The sequence below is a fragment of the Pipistrellus hanaki genome (genome assembly GCF_964339955.1).
Source record: "Pipistrellus hanaki genome assembly, chromosome: 3".
Taxonomy (NCBI): Eukaryota; Metazoa; Chordata; class Mammalia; order Chiroptera; family Vespertilionidae; genus Pipistrellus; species Pipistrellus hanaki.
In genome coordinates this window covers 170,513,920-170,533,802 of record NC_140505.1, presented here as the reverse complement: position 1 = coordinate 170,533,802, position 19,883 = coordinate 170,513,920, and the positions used below count along the sequence as shown (strand labels likewise).

The window sequence follows — 19,883 nt, the reverse complement described above, 5'->3', positions numbered from 1 at the left end:
AGGCAGCTGATCGACGATTCTCTCTCATGGATGTTTCTAACTCTCTATCCCTTTCTCTTCCTCTCTGTAAAAAATCAATAAAATATATTTAAAAACAAAACAAAACCAAAAAAAAAAACAATCCTGAAGGAAGCAGGGCATCTTGTGATTAACATGGCATTAAGGATTCATTTTTGTGTCACCTGTTTGGTAGTTCATGTCAAAAAATATTTATTGAGCTCCAACTATGTGCCAGGCATAGTGCTAGGTGCTGGGCATAAAGACAAGACATGATCGCTGCCCAAGATCTCAACCCTTCAGTGTAGGCCCACGGACTGAAGGGTCTCTGGCCAACATGGAATAATTACTATCCAGTGAGGAAGTCTGCAATAGAAAGCTTTATTTTTAAAAATTTTATTGAGATGACATTAGTCAAGTGTACAATTTTACAATACACCATAATCTGTATATTGCATTGTTTATTCACCACCCAAAGTCAAATCTCCCTTCCATCACCAGATATTTGATTCCCTATACCAGCGTTTTTCAACCGCTGTTCCGCGGCACACTAGTGTGCCGCGAGATGTTGCCTGGTGTGCCGTAGGTGCAGACAAGACAAGAATTTTATAATTTTTCACTATTTTGTTTACTTAATATTTCATAATAAAGTAATTATAAAATACTTTCTTTGTGTTTATTTGATTCCTATTCAAGAGAATTACTTTATATATAGTCAATATAGGCACAGAGTTAAATTTTTTAACATTTTCTAATGGTGGTGTACCTCGTGATTTTTTTCATGAAACAAGTGTGCCTTTGCCCAAAAAAGGTTGAAAAACACTGCCCTATACCCTTTGAAAGATGTATATAAAAAGGGCAAAACTGGTTCAAAAGATGGAGTGAGTGACTTTGGGAACGGAGCCAAGAGAGCATTCCAGGCAGAAGATGTGCCCTAACTGGTTTGGCTCAGTGGAAAGAGTGTTGGCCTGCAGACTGGGGGGGTCCCAGGTTCGATTCTGGTCAAGGGCATGTACCTTGGTTGTGGGCACATCCCCAGGAGGCAGCTGATCAATGTTTCTCTCTCGTCGATATTTCTAACTCTCTATCCCTCTCCCTTCCTCTCTGTAAAAAATCAATAAAAGATGTATTGATATATATTTTTTAAAAAGATGTGATCAGCCGGGACTGGTTTGGCTCAGTGGATAGAGCATCGGCCTGCGGACTGAAAGGTCCCGGGTTCGATTCCGGGCAAGGGCACGTACCTTGGTTGCAGGCACATCCCCAGTAGGGGGTGTGCAAGAGGCAGCTGATCGATGATTCTCTCTCATCGATGTTTCTAACTCTCTCTTCCACTCTGTGAAAATTCAATAAAATATATTAAAAAAAAAAAAAAAGAAAAAAGATGTGATCAATGCAAAGGCACAGAGGTATGCCTCATTTGGGAAGAACTATCAGGAGTAAAAAAAAAAAAAGAGGGGGCAGGGGTGCTAAAGCAAAACATTTGAGGGAAAGGTGGTGAGAGATGAGGTTACAGAGGTTATACCTTTAAAGGGACCAGATCTTGAGGGTCTCTGTTTGCTCCAGGACTTTATCTAACAGTTTTGTTTGTTTGTTTGTTTTTGTTATTGTTGTTTGTTAACCCTCAAAATCAATGGATATTTTTCCATTGATTTTTAGAGAGAGTGGAAGGGAGAGGAGAGACAGAGAGAAACATTGATGTGAGACACATCCATTGGTTGCCTCCCACCGGAGCCCAGTCCAGGGCCAAAGTCTGCAACAGAGGTACAGAAATCAATCTTCAATTCCTAGGTCAGTCTGAAGCTCTATCCACTGAGCCAAACTGGCTAGGACTATCAAAGGGTTTTATATAGAGAAATTAAACAGTCTGTATTTTAGGTAAAAAGACAGTTGATGCATTTCAAGAAACATTTTTGAACTTCTACAATATGCCAGATAAGCAAGTATGTGCTGAAGATACAAAAATTCTTACAATTGATTGAAAATCCTAAAAGTCAGCAAGTGATGTTGAGCCCCAGAACAGAGGCAGGAGTTAGCTTGGAAAGAAAAGTACTCAAGATAGCTTTATAAAGTGAAATGTGAAAGGTATCCTTATTTATTTTTAATAATATAGTTATTTATTTTTAATGTTTTTATTGATTTCAGAGAGGGAGAGAGAGAGAAACATCAATGAGAGAGAATCAATCATCGATCAGCTGCTTCCTGCACTAGGGATTGAGCCCGAAATCCGGGCTTGTGCCCTTGACTAGAATCAAAGCCAGGACCCTCCAGTCCACAGGCCGACGCTCTAGCCACTGAGCCAAACTGGCCAGGGCTACCTCTCCTTTTTAATTATTTTATTTTATTTTATTGATTTTAGAAAGAGGGAAGGAGAGGGATAGAAAGATAGAAACATGGATGAGAAACATCATCGATCAGCTGCCTTCTGCACACTCCCTATTGGGGATTGAGTCTACAACCCAAGCATGTGCCCTGACTAGGTTCTAGGTAGATGTTCTACCACTGAGCCACTGGCATTTCTTCAAGTAATGCTCCTGGGAGCAACATAACTCAAGACCAGGATAAAAGCTAAGCTGGTTTAGGTCACTTTCTAGTAGCTCATTTCAACTTCCCACTGACTTTTTTTTTTAATTAAAAAAAAAAAAAAAAGGAAAAAGAGGAATAGAAAATGAGGTTATTGGGAGTGGCGATAAAAAGGTACAGTGAGGGACCTAACCGGTTTGGCTCAGCGGCTGGAGCGTCGGCCTGGGGACTGAGGGGTCCCAGGTTCGAGGGCACGTATCTTGGTTGCGTGAGCATCCCTCATCAATGTTTTTGGCTCTCTGTCCTTCTCCTTTCCTCTCTGTAAAAAATAACAAAATATATTTTTAAAAAACAAAAAAAGGCACAGTGAGGAGAGGGGAGGTCCAGCTCTTCAGGTTTCTATCCTCCAATGCCTTGAATAACTAGAGCTTCTTAGTACTTAACCCATCTGATAAATAGGCAAACGAAAATGAAAACAGAAACAAAATGCCAACCAAACAGGAAGCTGTAGAGGGGGAAGAATTCTCTTACGAATGAGATGGATAGAACTGAACCCCTTACACACAGTGAGGTCAATTTCTAGGAAGTCGGGCCAGAACTTTCAGAATCCTCCTGCTTCCTGGGTTCATGCCTCCTCCCTCGTTCTCATCTGGCCTCCTTTTCCCCACCTTCAGAAAATGGGTAAACAGCACAGGTTTCCCCATTCAACTAGCGGAAAAAATTCTCAAATCGACTGTGGAGCAACAGAACTCTGGGACAGTCAACCCTCCACGAGGCCTCAGTTCTCTGGAAAAGAGCAAACATGCTGGCATCACTTAACACCGTTTGGCCCCAGTGACCAAATGCTAGGTCCCTGCCCAGCCTCGAGGATATGGGGGTTGGCTCTCAGCAACCCAACCAATCCATCTTCACCCATCTCCCTTCCAGCTCCTCGATTTTGAAGCCAAGACTTCGGGAGACTAGTGTGCTGTCCAGCCAGACAGGGAAGGCTAAAGGATGCTTTTTCCATTCGGGAAGGGACTTAGATCCGGGCCTCCAGCGTCCTGGGTCTCTTTCCCTTGGTCCCCAGTGTCCAAACTCAGATTCCCAAGGCACTCCCTTGGGCCCTGGGGCAGGACTCCCATTCTCTGCCTCTCCATCTCCCTGGAATTTTCCACTGCAGCTGCCTCCGCTCCCAGACACCCCTCCCTGGGCAAAATTCCCGGCTCCCTCCGCCTCCCATTCCTTAATCACACCTCATTCCCGCCCCCGGCCCTGAGGCCCAACCCACAGTCCCGCTCAATCCCCACACTAACCCCGGGGGTCCCAGCTAGAGGAATGGGAGGCCAGGCCCTTGCACTAGAGTGAGAAAGAGGGTCCCAGGCTCTTTCCAGAGCAGGCAGAGAGGGCAGTGGAGGGGCTGGTCCCCTGTGGGTCTGGTGTGGGGGGGAGTGGCCCTCCTCAAATCCCCATATAAGGCAGGGCAGGCAGCTGGGCTCCTGGATTGGCTGGTTCAAATGAGCATTCCACCTGGCAACAGGCTTTCTATTGGCTCTCGGGAAAAAATAGGAGGAAGGTGGATGGAGGTTGTTGGTGGCGGGGATTGGAGGGGGGAGGGGAGTGGAGGTGACCGGAGAGGGGGCGGTTACCAGGGCAACAGGGTAAGAGCCCAGCAGGGTGTCCGAGACAGCAGGCGGGGCTGGGAGGTGGCGGAGTGGGTAGAGGAAGGAGGAGGGTGGGGGGGAGAGGAAAGAGACAGACGGGGAGGGAGTGAGGCCGGGGAGAAGGGGGGCGCGGAGGGGGGGGGAAGGAGGGGGGAGAGGAGAAAAATGAAACTAGAGAGTAGAGAAGATGGAGAGGGTCAGAGATTGCTAAATACATCAGTAAATCAGTCAGAGAAACAGATTGAGAGATGGAAAGATCTCAGAGAGAAAGATGGGTTCGGCATGGAAAAACCTGGGTGGGGCTCCCAAGATTTTTGAGGAGAGGGAGACTGAGAAATGGAAAGAGTCAGGAAGCGAAACGGACAGGAAGATGGTTTATTTAAGCCCTCGAATAATAAGGGATGATCGGCGTGTATTTTTTTTTTTTTTACCAAGAAAATAAAGAGTAATGGTCATGATAACCAAATATGGGAGTGCGCACACACCAAAGATATCTTTTTCCAAACCCTAACTCCATTTAAAATTCCTGACCTTTCATACACACCCCCAGCTCCTGTCCCCTCCTGAAACCCCAAGCTTCTCAAAATGGCCCGAAGACACTGACACTGAGGACCAGGGACTGAGATTGTGTGGAACAGGGCGAGACCCTTGCCACGGAGGCCAACAGAATGCAGAGAAGCTGGGGAAGATGGCAGCGGAGGAAAGAGAAATGGGAAGAAAGGGAAAATAAGGGCATGGAGGGGAATGGAGGAAAACCTAAGGACCTAGGGCCGGGAGACAGACTCAGACGAGGCAAGAACAGTGGTGTCTGGGAAGGGGAAAGAGGTCAGGTAGAAGGGTAGGGTAGAAGAGGGCAGAATGAGAAGCAGGACAGAGGTGACAGAGCATAGGAGAGGGGTGCGATGTGAATGGTGTGAGAGAGGGGTCTGGGTACAGATGAGTGAAGAGAGGAATGAGGAGGAACAGAAGGACCAGGCGAAGGAAAGGGAAGTGAGATGGAAGAGAGGAAAGGAAACTGGGGGCCTCAGTTTCCAGGATGAGAAGGAGCCAGTAAGGGTCAGGAAAGCCAGCCTCGGGCCGACCGAGGCGAGCTGCCCTTGCTGCCCCCACACCCTCTCAAGGCCACGCAGAGGGTGCGGAGCGATGGCCGAGGCAGGGGAAACCCAGCGTGGTGTGGAAGTGGTTCCCCACCCTCTTCCTCTTCAAGCTTTTAGTTTCTCAAATAAATACCTGCCCAGCTTTCCCTCTGCTCCCCACACCATCCCTTGGCAAAATCTCAGGATTTTTGTTTTGTTTTGTTTTTTATTTGGGGGTGTTGGTGGGGGGGAATGTCAGTAGGATTCTGGCCATCCCTCCAGCCCGCCCCCAAAAGATTGACTCCACCGTCACGGTCGAGATCCGCAGGTCCCTCCCCGCAGGAACCCCACCCCTTCCCACCTCCGCGCCCCGCGCCTTTCTCCGAGGCCGCCCGTCCCTCCATCCCCCCCCCCCCCCCCCCGCCCGCCTCGTCCTTCCCCCCGCCCCCCGCCTCCCGCCTCCCGCCTCCCCGCTCCCCCTCCCCGCGCTTCCATCCTCCTATCCCCACCTCTCCAGCCTCCGCTTTCATCCCCCTCCCTTCGCTCTCCTCCTCCCCGCTCCCGCCGGCCCCACCCCTGGGAAGCCCCTCCCGTCGGGCAGCGCCGCCTTTATAAGCGGTTTCCCTGCCCGGGGGCGGCAGCGGCTGGTCGGTGGCAGCTCTGCGGGTGCGGGGGCGGCGAGGACCCAGCGAGCGACCGACCGCGGCCGGAGCGCGCCCGCCACCGCCCGCCCTCCCTCCGGACGGCCGCAGCCCTGCGGGTCTCCGCTCCGGACCCACCCCCGCCCCACCCCGCGCGCCTCTGCCGCCTCTTCCCGAGCCCCAGCCCGCCGAGCGGCCGCCGCCGCTGCCGCTGCCGCCGCCGCCACCGCGCCAGGTTCCGGCCGCGGCCGCCGCCCGCCGTCCAGGGCCCCTCCGTCCCGACCCCGGGACCCCGGCTCCCCGCCCGCCCCGGCCCCGGCACCATGTCGGAGAAGAGCGTGGAGGCAGCGGCCGAGCTGAGCGCCAAGGTACACGGGCGGGGACGGCCGCCACCCGGACCCGCGCGCGCCTCCCCCACCCCCGGACTCCGCGCGGCCCTGCGCCCCCGGCCGCCCCCGACGGCCCCGCGCTGCCCCGGCGGCGCCGATCCCGGCGGACCCCTCTCCGCCCTCCCCCGCCCCCCGCGCCCCAGCCTGGCGCTGCCTCCCCGGGCCGGCGTGCCGCCCGCCAGCGCCCTCTAGCTTCCCCGGCGCCGCTCCCGGCCCCGCTCGGCCCGGCCGCCGTCTCCACCCGCCCCGGCCCGGCCCGCGCGCCCGGGCCCCGGCCCCCGCCAGCTTCCCGTCTGCGCTCGGCGCCGCGCGCTCCGCCTGCCCCTCTCCCCGGCCCCGGCCCCGGCCCCCGCCCGATGGCCAGTCTGACTTCACCTTTCCCGGGCTGAGTGGGGAGACACTCTCCTGTGTAAACAGGGCTGTCCGCGGAGGCTGCTCCGCTCGCCCCTCCCCTCGAGGCCCGACCGCTGCTGGCCTCTCTCCTTGGACAGCCGCTGCCTCTATGTGCGCGTTTCCCTCTGTCCTTTCCGCCTGTATCCTTTCCTTCACCGTGGCCTTCAGCTGTCTTTCCTCTCCGTGGCACCTTTTCAGCCTTTCTCCCCCTCCCACGCCCCCTCCCCCCACTCCACCCTCCACTTACAGAATCTTGATCCCTAAAAATCAGAGGCGGGATAGGAATAGCCTTCGAAAAAGCCTCTGCTCAGCATTACCCCGCCTTGCACGGAGCCATCCTTGCTCTCTCGTCAGCCCCCTTCTTCCCGGGGCCATCCATTTGCCCTTGCCTCTCTTCCAGCCTTTAATTTCTCCAGGGAGCTTGCGGAGCATCGCTTTGGGAAATTAATCCGGCCAGGGCTTGGGGGCTGGGAGCCCGACCTTGGGAGGGGAGGGTGGCTGAGGAGAGGTCACCGAGGCCTCCCCATGTCCTGGGAGGTGAAAAGGAGGGGACCGGTGGGGTTCAAGGCCGCGCAAGAGGGGCTGTGTGCGAGATCTGGCAAGGTGTGGTGGCACGTGACTCCATTGAGTAGGTGTCTTTGTATGTCTGAAATCCAGCAAGTGTGTGGGACTGCCTGTGTCAGTTACATGTGTGCCTGGGGAGACCTGCAGCCATGTTGCTGTTCCTGGGACTCCACCGTGCTCCCATGCCGGCTGTCTCCAGAGTGTGCCAGAAGACCAGACACCGGGCCATGTGTCTCTGAGTTGCGTGGGTGCCCCTCTGAAGCCGAGTGTGTGAATTGGTGTCAGCCTGTGTCAGCGTGTGCTTGGGTTGACTAAATGGGCCAGAGGGCTGCTTAGCACAAGACCCGGGTCATCCCCTCCTGGAAAGGGGATCATGGAAGGACAGTGACCAGAAGGACAGGACAGGGAGGAGAGGGCCCGGCCCCTCGGACTTTGGTCTCTGGTACTGTCCCTCCCCCCCGTAAGCCCAGATGGGAAACTCAGGCCAGGGCGACACAGAGACGTGGTGCTAGGGCCCACAGAGACGCGCCTGAGCCCCGGCTCTCCAGGCCCAGGATGGAGGAGCAAATCCACCAGGTAGTAGAAGTACCACACTGCCCTGGCCCCTGGCCGGGTAGCCCAGTTGGTGAGAGCGTCGTGCCACGGTGTGGGTGGTGTGGGTTTGTTCCCTGGTCAGGACACATCCAAGAATCAACCAGCGAATGCACAAATAAGTGGATCAACAAATCAATGTCTCTCTCGCTCATCAAAAATAAATTTAAAAAAGAAGAAAGAAATGCCATACCGACCGTGTGGCAAAGAAACGAGGACAGCCAAGTGACTTGAAGAAACCTAGCTGGAGTGAGAGAGAGGGTCAAGCATTCTCCCTTCCCAGAGAGGGAGGAGGGAATCGAGTGTCCCTCCAGGCCAACCATTGACACCAGCCCATACCCCCTCCTTTCCCAGTCCAGTTCCAGAGAGGACACACCCTCCCGGGGTGATCTGCTCACACGTAAAACTTCCATCCACGTGGATCAGATACACAGAGTTGCACACCAAGGCCAGATCTGATCCTAAGGAGGCACTCGTTCAGGGCCTGCCAAGGGTGGGGTGGGAAGAGGATGAATCAAACTTGGAAGGGCAGGTGTGTCTAGAGAAGGGGGACTCTCAGGAGCACCTCCCTCTGCCACATCAGAAAAAGACAGGGTGTGCCTGCTTAGATGTTGGGGTGAAGAAGGGGGCGGGTGTCCTAAGGTACCTTCCCCATCAGTATTCCTGTCCCACCCCAGACACAGAACTTGTCTCATTTCCTCTCCATGCCCCACATTCTCCCATGTTTCTTTTATCCTACTTGACCTACATCCCCTGGAAGTGGTTATTTCTGCCCTCCTACCACACCGGGCACTCTCCACAGGCCTCAGGGAGGTGAAACTTTTTTTTTCCCCAAAGGGGGAGTGGGAAAAAGTGAGAGAGGGTGTCAGGAATTGGGCAAGAGTGCTCTCCCTCCCTATTCCTGTGGTGTTTGCCCACGCAGGAGGCTGAGGACTCCGGGGACAGACACACACACAGGGAAACAGGCTTTGGTAGCTGGGAGGGATGCCCAGGAAAGTACCAGGAAAAGGCCCCAGGGGTAGACAAAAGGCAGAGATGGGCAGGCCGTGGGAGGGGGTGGGGCATCATGGCTGTGAGCAGATGGAGGGGATCTGCTTTGCTGAGCTGAACTCTCCAGCCTGTGAGGTTTGGAAGAACTTGATGGGGATGGGGAGCAGTTCCCTTGGCCACCTGGTTCTCTTCCTCATCACTTTTCATCGTTTCTGAGGCTTGGGGAAGAAAGAATCTGATCTCAGCCCTTTGTGGCCTTATGGAGCCTGCGACCTCTGTTCTGACTCTAGACTGCTGTGATTACCTTTTCTATCTCACACTCTCCTCTCAGCTCACTGCAGAGGGAGAACCACAGCGAGCCGGACTTCGGGGCTGCAGATGGTTTCTGGTGAGAGAAAGGTGACCTCTCTCTCTCTCTCTCTCTCTCTCTCTCTCTCTCTCTCTCTCTCAGGATCTGAAGGAGAAGAAAGAGAAGGTGGAGGAGAAGGCGAGCCGGAAAGAGCGAAAGAAAGAAGTGGTGGAGGTGCTAAGGGTCAGGGTTGGGGGTTGGGACCACCCCTGCCCACCATTCCCCCTCCTGTGAAGGAAGTTGGGTTCTGGCTTTCCTCTGACTTCTTCTCCCATCCTCCTTGCCCCATCCTTCCGGCCCTCCCAGTGCCCCGGGCCGCTGGTGGTGGTGGTGTGGGAGGCAAGCAGCCAGCTTGACCAGCTCTCTCTTCTCGTCCCCAAAGGAGGAGGAAAACGGTGCTGAGGAGGAGGAAGAGGAAACCGCTGAGGACGGAGAGGAAGAGGATGAAGGGGAAGAGGAAGGTGGGCAGGGGCAAGGAGCAGAGTGAGGGTGGGCTTGAAGAACTGACACAGGGCTGAGGGCGACCACTGGGGCCTGCTGGGGCTCCCTGCCTCCCCAATGACCCATTTCTGGCTCCTCAGATGAGGAAGAAGAAGATGATGACGACGAGGGGCCGGCGCTGAAGAGAGCTGCTGAAGAGGAGGTTTGGGCTGGGTTGTGGGGCCCGAGGGGCTGTCAGGGATGCAGCAGGGGCTGGGAGCCCTTTGGATTTGGATCCAGAACCCTGTGGTGCATGGGCGGGTGCTGGAACAGGGCAGGGACAGGGGCAAGTCCCTCTCCCAGTTACCAGCGCTTTCCCTCCCCACAGGATGAAGCTGATCCCAAGCGGCAGAAGACAGAAAATGGGGCCTCGGCATGAGCCCCCTGCCGACGGGCTGGGGAAGGAGGCCTCTCAAGGCCTGGGGACGGGGCAGGAACAGTTCAGTGCAGCCACTCTTCACCTGACTCCTTGCTCTGGGCCCTGCACCAGAGCTATCCCCCTCTTCCTCCCCAGCCTCCTCGTGTCCACCTCTCCAGACACTGCCCTTCCATCCTCACTCTGCCATTGTCCCACCTCCCGACCCGCTCCCTCTGAGCTCCCCAGCTGGTCCCCAATTGCCCCCTTCCCCTCTTTCTCTCTTCCTCCCTCCCGCCCACCCCTCCTCCTCCGATAGCTTCTCCTTCGGAACCTCTGCATCCTACCTTTCTGTCCTGCCCATCCCTACCCTGCCTGACCCCTGGGTCTCCTTCAGATCCCCTTCTCAGACAGCGCCAGGCTGGGGTGGGGCCAGGGTTGGGACCAAGCCCTACAGCTGCCCCCCCCTTCCCCTTTTTGTATAATTTAATAAAGAAATGGTCGCGCTTCTGTTTTTAACCTGTCTCCTGCTTTCCCAGGGCCGAGGGAGGAGGGTGGCAATGTCACATTCTGTTGGGACCCTTCCATTCTATAAAAAAAGTGTCCTCCTATCATCCACCTCTCAAGAAGACAAGGTCAGCACTTTCCGGGTGGACATGGAGCACGGCTTCTTTGAGAGCTAACTGTTGTCCTGATTTTGGATTCTTGGGGAATTCCTCCCCAGCAATGCACACGTACTTCCCTGCTAGCCCACACCGGGTCTAGACACTGCTGAGCCCAGTGGAAAGCTACCAGCCTTGTTGTGCTGAACCGGGCCAAGAAACAGCCTCAGAAACAGGAAGTCCCGCCCCTGCAGTGGGAGAAGGCTGGAGGCCTGGGTCTCCACTTCCTGGGACCTGGAGTGAGAGTCGCCTAGCAACAGAGCTGCCCCTCTGCCTGGCGCTGAGGGAGTGAGTGCCTGGCTAAATGGAGGAGAACTCCAGGCCTCCTGTGCCCAGGCTGGCTGCTAGTTCTTGGCACCCACCCTCCACCACTCCCTGCTGGGCTCCTCAGGCTGGGACAGGTGGGGAGCAAGGGCTTCCCTCGGGCAGTCTCGGTACGTCTGCCTTCGTTTTTTCTAGGGTTCGATCTCTGGAGCAGGATTTCTGCATTTCTCCATAGCACCCTTGCCAATCTAGAACCTCTGGATTGGGAGCAGGGGTCTGAGCTGGGGCAGGTGCGTGTGACTTAGTAACACCACCAGCTTGCTAAAGACCCATCCTTCACCCAAGGTCCGGACGACACAGCTTCATACTCCATAATTGACCTTGCCAAATTAGTTCCTCTCTGAGCCTGCCTCAGTTTCCTCATCTGTAACAATGGGGGTAACATTAGGTTTCATGAGTTGCTGTATGTAGTGTCCAAAACTGCCTAGCCCATACCGAGAGCTTATAGCTATTCTTTGGGCTTGAGGAAACCGTCCCCTGGTCTATCATCTTTTAAGGTCTGATAAACCTTCCAGTCTCCCTTGATCCCAAGGATGATTGGGTGGGAGAGGGAGGGAAGTTCTGGGAGGCCAAAGGAATGAGGGAGGGGAGGAGTACCACAGAAAGGGCTGGCCGGGAAGAACGTGAGACTGCTGGGACTGACAGGGGAAACAGTTGACAGTTTGTAGAGAAGGGCAGAAGGTCCTGGGAAAGGGAGCAGTGGGGAGGGTGGGCGAGGGTGGGGAGGAGGCGGTGGGGACACCCAGAACTGAGGAAATAAACAAGGGGAGCGCCAGCCACCACAGGGGTGGAGGGTAACGCTGCTGGGAATCAGCCCCCTCAGACTTTCCACTGCGAAGCGAAACCGTGAGCCCCGGGGTGTGTGGGGGGGCAACGCAGAGGGGAAGTGGGGAAGGTGAAGGGAAGGCAGAAGGACAGGGGCAAGGGCCCTGGAAACAGCACACCAGCCTCCCAGCTCAAGACAGCCACCTTGCCTCTGCTCTGCTCTCTGCCACTGCCCTGCCCCATTACCTGGGACAGCCCCCCACCCCCACCCACCCCTCAACTTTTCTCCCTACCCTCCCCAGCCCCCAGCTGCCTGATCCGGCCAGCTTTCCTCTGCATTCCAGCCTCTGGTCACTGGTCCCTCCCCTCTCCCTCCAGGTCTCTGTCCCTGTCCCTCTTCCTGGAGCTTCCTTTCCTCCACCTTCCCCCTTGCAGAACCCCTCTTTGGTCAGGCTGTCTGTCCCTGCTTCTGGACCGCTTCCCTTCGGAGGGCCCCTCCTGGCCCAGGCCTAAGGGGAGATGGGGGAAGCCCGGTTCCTGCTCTTGGTGCTTCTGCCCTGGCTGTGGGTGGCTCCAGGTAAGATGGGGTGATGCTGTGAGAGGGTTGACCCTGACCCACAGGAGGGGGTCAGCAGGGGTCTCCGGATGACTGACTACACAGAAGCCAGGGCTCTTAGTTTGGGTGGTGTTTTTTCTCATGACGTGCTTGGGGCCCTGTCCTTCAGCCCCAAAGCCTCCCATCAGGCTCCCCGCCGGCAGGAGAGGGGCAGAACCCCTGGTCTTCCTCAGGCTCCTTCTCTGATCCTCAGTCACTTGGCTCACGGCCCCTCCCCTTGGCCTCTCTCTCTTTTCCTCCCCAGGGGAGGCCCAGGGGCCCGGGACCGAGGTCCCTGTGGTGTGGGCCCAGGAGGGGGCTGCCGCCCAGCTCCCCTGCAGCCTCAGAACCCCCCTCCAGGACCTCAGCCTTCGCATAGGAGGGGTTACTTGGCAGCATCAACCAGATAGGTATGCACCCCAAACTTGGTGAGCAGAATTCCCAAATCCAAGGTCCAAGCCATCCCCCGGTCCCCTCCGGGGAGGGAGCTGTCCGTCCCTCTGAAGCCAGTGGCCTGCCTCCCCTGCCACTCTGCAGCCTAGGCCCTTCCTTATCCAGGCAGCCCATCGGTTGCCAGCAGTGGGTGGTGCTGGCCCAGGGCGAGGGCGGATAGCGGGACGTTCATGGTCCAGAGAGACCTGCCCTTTGGGTGGGCTTCCTGATCCTCAAAATGTGGCGGGACTGCATCCCTCTGGAGACTTCTTCCCCTTTCATGTCCCCATTTCTCTCCTCCCCCCCTCCCCCCGCGGCCAGCCCGCCCGCAGCCCAGTACACGATGCTGAGGCTGGGGCGCGGGGGCCTGCGCAGCGGGCGGCCGCCCCTGCAGCCCCGCGTGCAGCTGGAGGAGCGGCGCCTGCAGCGCGGGGACTTCTCGCTCTGGCTGCGCCCGGCCCAGCGCGCGGACGCGGGCCTGTACCACGCCACGGTGTACCTCCGGGACCGGGACCGCCCCGTCACCTGCCGCCTCCGTCTGCGCCTGGGCCAGGCCTCCAGTAGGTGGGGGTGGGGGCGGGGGCGGGGCGAGGGGCGCGGGCCGGGAGCTGGGCGCCGGGTTCCAGACGCCGGTCCCCGGGCAGGAAGGGCTGGGCCAGGGCTGTGCTTCTAAGGATGCGCCCTGGGCCCTGCCTGCGAGCCCCCAGACGGGTAGCGGAAGAGGGTGGGGAGCCAGATGGCGAAGGGGAAGGTGCCCCCAGAAAAGCACGTGTGTGGGGGGTTAGGGGAGAAAGGGAGGAGGGCTCTTTGGAGAGATTATATCACCCCTTACACTCCCCTTCCCCCACCCACCGTGGGCGTGCCAGGGTGGAGGAGGGGAGGCACCCCTGGGAGCGGGGAGGCCTGGAGGGAGGGTGCCGGCTAGAGGGATTCATTTCAGACATCTGTGGCTCAGGAGGTGGGCTTCGTGGGGATCCTCGGGCAAGGAAGGCCTGGTGGAAGGGGAGACCAAGCCAAGGGTGCTTGGAGGCTGGAAAGCCTGGGCATCCATTTTAAGCACTTCCAGGTGCCAGGCGCTGAGCTGGGTGCGGGGAGCGCGGAGGGGAGAAGACAAAGGCGTTTCCATCGTGGTGCCTGGGTCCAGGAGCTCCCAGCCTGGTTTGTGTCGGGAACGTGTTTGCAGTGGGGGCTGATCCACCCCCTAAACCTTCTTTATCCTCCCGCAGTGACTGCCAGTCCCTCAGGGCCTCTCCGGACCTCCGATTGGGTCGTCCTGAACTGCTCCTTCAGCCGCCCCGAATTCCCGGCCTCTGTGCAGTGGTTCCGGGGCCCAGGCAGAGCCCTTGTTCAGAAGTCTCCCCACCACCACTTAGAGGGGAGCTTCCTCTTCCTGCCCAGAGTCAGCCCGGCAGACTCCGGGCTCTGGGGCTGCATCCTCACCTACAGCGACGGCTTCAGGGTCTCCAGCACATACAACCTCACTGTTCTGGGTAACGCCTCCCGTCTGCCTCCCGTCTGCCTTCGCACTTGACCGCAAGGCCTTTGCTGCCCTCTCCTCCTCTCCCCCTGACCTGTGGGTCCCCAAAGAAGGTCTTCCGCAGCCGCACACCCCCCCTGCTCATTCTGGACCTCGCTGTGCGATTTCTTCCTTTCTCCCTGTTTGCTGCCTTCTCCCGTGGTAGACTCTCCTTTGGCCGCCCAGCCACAATGGCCGGCCTTTGGTTTCCTGCTGGCCCACTCCCATCCTGGGTTTCTGCGCCTCCGTGGTTCGTCCACCTTGTTCTACCCCTTAGCACTCCTCAGAGCCCAGCCACCTCCTTCGCTCCCGCACTTTCCTGCCTCTCTTCCGTTCAGATCCCGTGCTCCAGCCCCTCTGCTCCCTCCCCCACCTCTCTCTCTCTCTCTCTCTGCTCTAACGCTGGGTTTCCCTTTCTCTCCAGATCCGGAGCCTCCAGGCCCTCTGACAGTGTACGCAGGAGCGGGTTCCCGGGTGCAGCTGCCCTGCCCCCTACCCCCTGGCGTAGGCACCCCGTCTTCCCTCACTGCCAAGTGGGCCCCTCCTGGGGGAGGCCCTGACCTGCTGGTGGCTGGAGACAATGGCAACTTGACCCTTCGCCTGGAGGCCGTGAGCCCGGCCCAGGCCGGGACCTACACCTGCCGCATCCATCTGCCGGGGCAGCAGCTCATCACCAAGGTCACTCTGGCAGTCATCACAGGTCAGCCCTGCACGGGGGAACGAGTGGCTCCCAGCCCAGGGGAGCTGGGCAGGGAAGGATGTGGATACGGGCAAAGCCACCTGTCGATGCCGTTTCCAGAGGCTGCCCCTCGAGGCCTCCTCTTTTCTCGCCCCCACATATTAAAACTGAAACCAAAAATCTCCCCTGAGTCACTAGATGAATGTTCCGCTCTTCTCTAAGGGGATCCCCTGCTCTGAATTGGGGGCGGGAGGGTGGGGCGGGCGGGGAAGGTCTGAGAAGTTAGAAGTGGCAAAAGTTTGAATGGTTCAAAAGGGGTGGACCATATCTCTAGAACCCTTGTCCCACGTTGGGGCCAGGGCTTGGGCTAAAGCTGCAGGAAGTGGCCTGGATTTGGGAGGAGTTAATACATTAGTTCCGCGGTCAGCAAATATTTACTGATCGTGGGCTTTTCAAGACAGCGTAAAACAAACACATTTAAAACAAAACAAAAAACAGAAAACCTTAAAATGTGTTGGTTGGTTGGTTATTCAGTCAATTACCAAGGGTGGTGTACCTGACAGTGTCTGCAGTGCTAATCTGTGGCCACTAAATAGTAGCACCACATAGCAGGTACTTAATGAATACAGTTGAATGAAGAAGTGATCATGCTAGCAAATAATAATTCATCCCCTGTCTGCCCATGCTGAATTTCCATTGCTTCCTGGAAATTCTACCTAGATCTCCTGGTCTCACCGCAGCCCCACCCTGAACCCCACCTTTTCCTCGTGCGAAGTCTCGCTGACGTAGCCTTTCTGCCACGAATGCCGTTTGCATCCCACTCACCCTGAAACCTGGCTTTCTCCTCCCCTCGTGTCCAGTCAGTTGCCAGAGCGTGCCAATTCTCTGGGCCTAAGGTTTTCTCGAGGGCCCATTGTTCTGTGTTTCCCATGGTATCCCATGACCATTCAGCGCGAGATGCTTTCTAGAGGAGGAACAATCCCAAAGCCGCACACGGGGGAAGTGTCAGACTCAGGGCCTGCACTCGAGTGTCTGTGTCGCCAGATCTTCAGGTTCCTGTTCGTCGTCTTTCTCCTCCTGCTCACCCTGTCTCTCTCCCTGTTTAGCTTTGAGATGCTCTGTATCTAGGTAGTTGGTCAATTCACCGTGCTCCAAACATTCAGGAAGTGGGCAAGTCCATCCAGGGGGGCACCTCAAGGCAGGGGCACTGGTGTGTGATTCACATTATGGAAGCAGGAAAAGTGGGAAGTATATTGGGGGCCAACTCACCTAACAGATATGGAGGGTTTGAGCATGTGAGGAGTCAGGAAGGTAAAAGAATCTGAAATAATATTTGTTATGGGATCCTTCTGGCCCCAGGGTGAGTTTGCACAGTCCCCTGAAGGCAACAGGGAGCCTGGGAAGTTTTTTGAGCAAGCAGTGATCTGACCAGAACTTTGTCTTCATGAGATTACTTTGGCCATGACCCTGATCTCCTCCCCTCAGCCTCATCCAATCAGAGCCCAGGGGAGTGCAGTGTGCTTGAGACTTGGGGGTTGATCCTATGGTGTCAAGTAAAGGGACCGGGGACTCAACAGATCTCTTCCCCCTCACGTTTTTCAGTGACTCCCAAATCCTCCAGGGTACCTGGCGACCGGAGGAAGCTTCTTTGCGAGGTGACGCCGGCGTCGGGACAGGAGCGCTTTGTGTGGAGCCCCCAGGACAAGTCTTCGGGGGGTTCCCCGGGACCCTGGCTGCAGGTGCAGGAGGCCAGCCTCCTTTCCCAGCCCTGGCGGTGCCACGTGTACCAGGGGGAGAGGCTTCTCGGAACGGCGGTCTACGTCACGGAGCTGCCCGGCTCAGGTCTGAGACCCCACCGTACGGGGTCCCCAGCTCCAGACCAGTCATCGTGATCCCTCTTGCAGACCTCCGCCCCACCCCTCCCAGCCCTTTCTTCCTCAGTGAGGGCCCTGACTTCCAGCTCTAGTCTAGTCCTGATCCTCTTCTGCCAGTAATTGGTTGAATGATCCAGGATGAGTCCCTTAAACTCTTTGGGTCTCGTGGTTTGGAGGGTGTGGCTGGATGTCCTTCCAGTCTCGACTCTATGCCCAATCCTGCACTTTCTCCTCAGGCGCCCAGCGCTCCGACAGAGCCCCAGGAGCCCTGAAAACAGGCCACCTCTCTCTCCTTATCGCCCTCGGCGCCCTCCTCCTGCTCCTCTTGGTGACTGGAGCCTTTGGCTTCCACCTTTGGAGAAGACCGGTGAGCCAAGCACGCCCCTCCCCTTGCCACTGGTTTCCCTCCTCCCCAGTCCTCAGGGCTGTCCGGCACCTCCTCCTCAGCACAGGTGACAGAGGCGGCCCCGGACTTGCCTTTCGAAACCCCTTCTTCACAGGCCTCTGCGCTCCAAGGGTCCCCTGTGCCGGAAGAATGTAGGGGAGGCTTGAAGGGGCGGAGAAAAGGCCCTGGGACCACATGGGAAAGAATAGATGGGCCCAGCAGCCTCCTTATTCCTTTCTCTTCATCCTTTTCTCTCTCTCTCACCCTCCATGTCTTCCCACAGTGGCGTCCAAGAAGATTCTCTGCTTTAGAGCATGGGATTCACCCACCTCAGGCTCAGAGCAAGACAGAGGATCTGGAGCAAGAACCAGAGCTGGAGCTGGAGCCAGAGCTGGAGCCAGAGCCACAGCCACAGCCACAGCCACAGCCAGAGCAGCCCTGACCGAGAGCTCAGGCAGCCAGCGGATCTCTGTAGTTCAGTACAAATAAACTCCCATCAGCAGCAAGCCTGAGTCTGGCTCCTTCTTGTCCCCTGAAGAGTCTGGTCTCTCCCCAACCTCTGGGGGCTCCCTTCTACCTACCCTCCCTCCCTCCTCCTTGTCCTCCCTCCCTCCCTTCTTCCCTGCCAGTCTCTCTTATCTTCCCCTTTCTGTCCCAGGCTTCTCAGTGATTCTTTTCCCCTTAGTCTCTTTGTTACTATCTCTATGGGTAGTAATTTTTCTAAAGCTCCAAAAAGCCCTCACCCCTTACGTCTATAGCTCTTTCCTCTGTCCTTTGGCTGGCTGCCCTGGTTTCCTTTATATTTTTATTCCTCTGGCCCACCCCACCTCACCCCACATTCAGCTCCACTTCAGCACTGTCCTTGGCCCTCTAGTTGTAGTGGGTGCATGTGTATACACACACACACACACACACACACACACACACACACACACACACACGGAACAGCCCTGCTCTGTCAAATCCTCCTGGAGATCAAGTCTTGCAACCTTTCTGGTGCAAGACTGGTTGAGGTTCTTGCCTGCTTCTGCCCCACCCCCACGTTCCTCAGCTCTTGGGGGCCTTCTCTGTTCTTAGGCACGAGAACACACTGCCACCCAGTGGTCACTGTCACACAATGCAGGGTGACTGGGTAGGCTGGGCACGTGGGAGATGAGCAGTGCCCGGGACAGGCAGCTGATGTCTCCACGTGTAGGCACCGCCTCTGTGGGGTGCCCTTGCTAGGGTCTGTATAGGAGTATGCACCCAGCGGCTGTCACATGCTCTGTGTGCCCACCAGGAGAAGGACTGAACGATACACGCCTCAGGATACATAGCCCCGGACCTGCGAGGTTATGATCCAAGTCTGACGAAGGAGAGTGTGGTGAACAAAGGCCCCACGTGGGGACCAGAACGGCCAGCAAGGCAGCTGGCTGCTGCTGCTGCTGCAGCTTTGAGAGTCAGGAGACCTGGCTTCTGACCCCAGCTGTGCTGAAGTGACCAGAGTTCATCTCCCTGAGCCTCAGTTTCCTCACCTGTTAAATGGGAGAGTCATAACCCATCAAAATGGGCTGCTGTGAATACTGGGTAACAAAGGGGCTCGACTGTCCTTGTCTGATCATCCCTCTGAGGAGGAGGAAGCAGGCCTGCTCTGGTCATGCCGGGAATGACAGAGACGACCCTCCCCCCTGTCCGCCTGCCTGCCCTCTCTGTCTGTCTGTCTGTCTGTCTCAGAGGGAACATTCATGCCGGTTGTGGTCTTAGAGCACACACACAGCCTCAGCCCACAGCACCCCCACAGTGACTTCGACCTCTGCCTGCACTGTGTGCCACGCTCTGGACTTTGGCCGCAGGCCGCTCTGTCAGGGAACTTTACCCTGGGCAGGAGGGGAAAAAACACTGAGAGAAAGTGGGAGCAAGCCTGCAGCAGGAGGAACCCCCTTTTTCAGAGGGGCAGGGGTGTCCTGGAAATTTCCGTGGGCGGCATTTTTCCTTTCGACTAGGAAACATCCTAGGCCCTGTGGGCTTGTGAAAGCCGTCATCGAGGATTCACCAGCGCCTCTGCGGGGACTTCCCCGCGCTCCTGCACAAAGGGAGCGGCGAGGGGACAGGGGCAGAGGGATGGGCCACCTGTTCACATGCTCAGGAAGTGAAGAGCAAAGAAAGAACGGGAGGAAGAGAGGGCATGGGGTTTGTGCTTACTGCGAGCCTTTTATTTTTACCCCCTTCCCTGTGAGCTCTCTTAAGGGGTGACACACCCTGCCCCTCCCCCTTTCTCCTCAAAGTTCTAGCAAGATAACCTCCAGCCCATTCTGTGTTCTCTTCGTCCTTCCAGGGAGCTGGGTTAATTCTCCCCGCATCTTCAGGCTTATCTGTGAACTGAACCAGTATTCCAGGCTGGGGGCTTAGAGGGGAAGGGGCATCAAGGAGGCAGGAAGCTCAGCCCTAGCCAGGTAGCTCAGTTGGTTAGAGCATCTTCCTGATATGCCAAGGTTGTAGGTTGGCTCCCCGGTCAGGGCACATACAAAGAGCAACCAATGAATGCATAAGTAAATAAATAAGTGGAACAACAAATAAATCTCTCTTTCTTTCCCCCCTCACCCCTCTTCTCTCTTTCTCAAACCCTATATAATAAAAAGGCAATATGCAAATTGACCATCACTCCAACACACAAGATGGAC

The 19,883-nt window shown here is 56.5% G+C and overlaps 2 protein-coding genes across 2 annotated transcripts; both read left to right on the top strand.

Annotated features, from left to right (window-relative positions):
- The first annotated feature begins 5,863 nt into the window (after positions 1 to 5,863).
- PTMS (parathymosin) lies at positions 5,864 to 10,510 on the top strand. The gene is made up of 5 exons (XM_084878106.1): positions 5,864 to 6,248; positions 9,259 to 9,330; positions 9,539 to 9,617; positions 9,738 to 9,799; positions 9,965 to 10,510. Exons 1-5 carry the CDS (start codon positions 6,204 to 6,206, stop codon positions 10,013 to 10,015), a joined length of 309 nt encoding a protein of 102 aa, XP_084734232.1. The 5' UTR covers positions 5,864 to 6,203; the 3' UTR covers positions 10,016 to 10,510.
- A 1,264-nt stretch (positions 10,511 to 11,774) lies between these two features.
- LAG3 (lymphocyte activating 3) lies at positions 11,775 to 17,722 on the top strand. Its single transcript, XM_084878018.1, has 8 exons — positions 11,775 to 12,319; positions 12,603 to 12,747; positions 13,091 to 13,329; positions 13,996 to 14,259; positions 14,710 to 14,985; positions 16,567 to 16,806; positions 17,075 to 17,205; positions 17,507 to 17,722. Exons 1-8 carry the CDS (start codon positions 12,262 to 12,264, stop codon positions 17,663 to 17,665), a joined length of 1,512 nt encoding a protein of 503 aa, XP_084734144.1. The 5' UTR covers positions 11,775 to 12,261; the 3' UTR covers positions 17,666 to 17,722.
- The last annotated feature ends 2,161 nt before the right edge of the window (positions 17,723 to 19,883 follow it).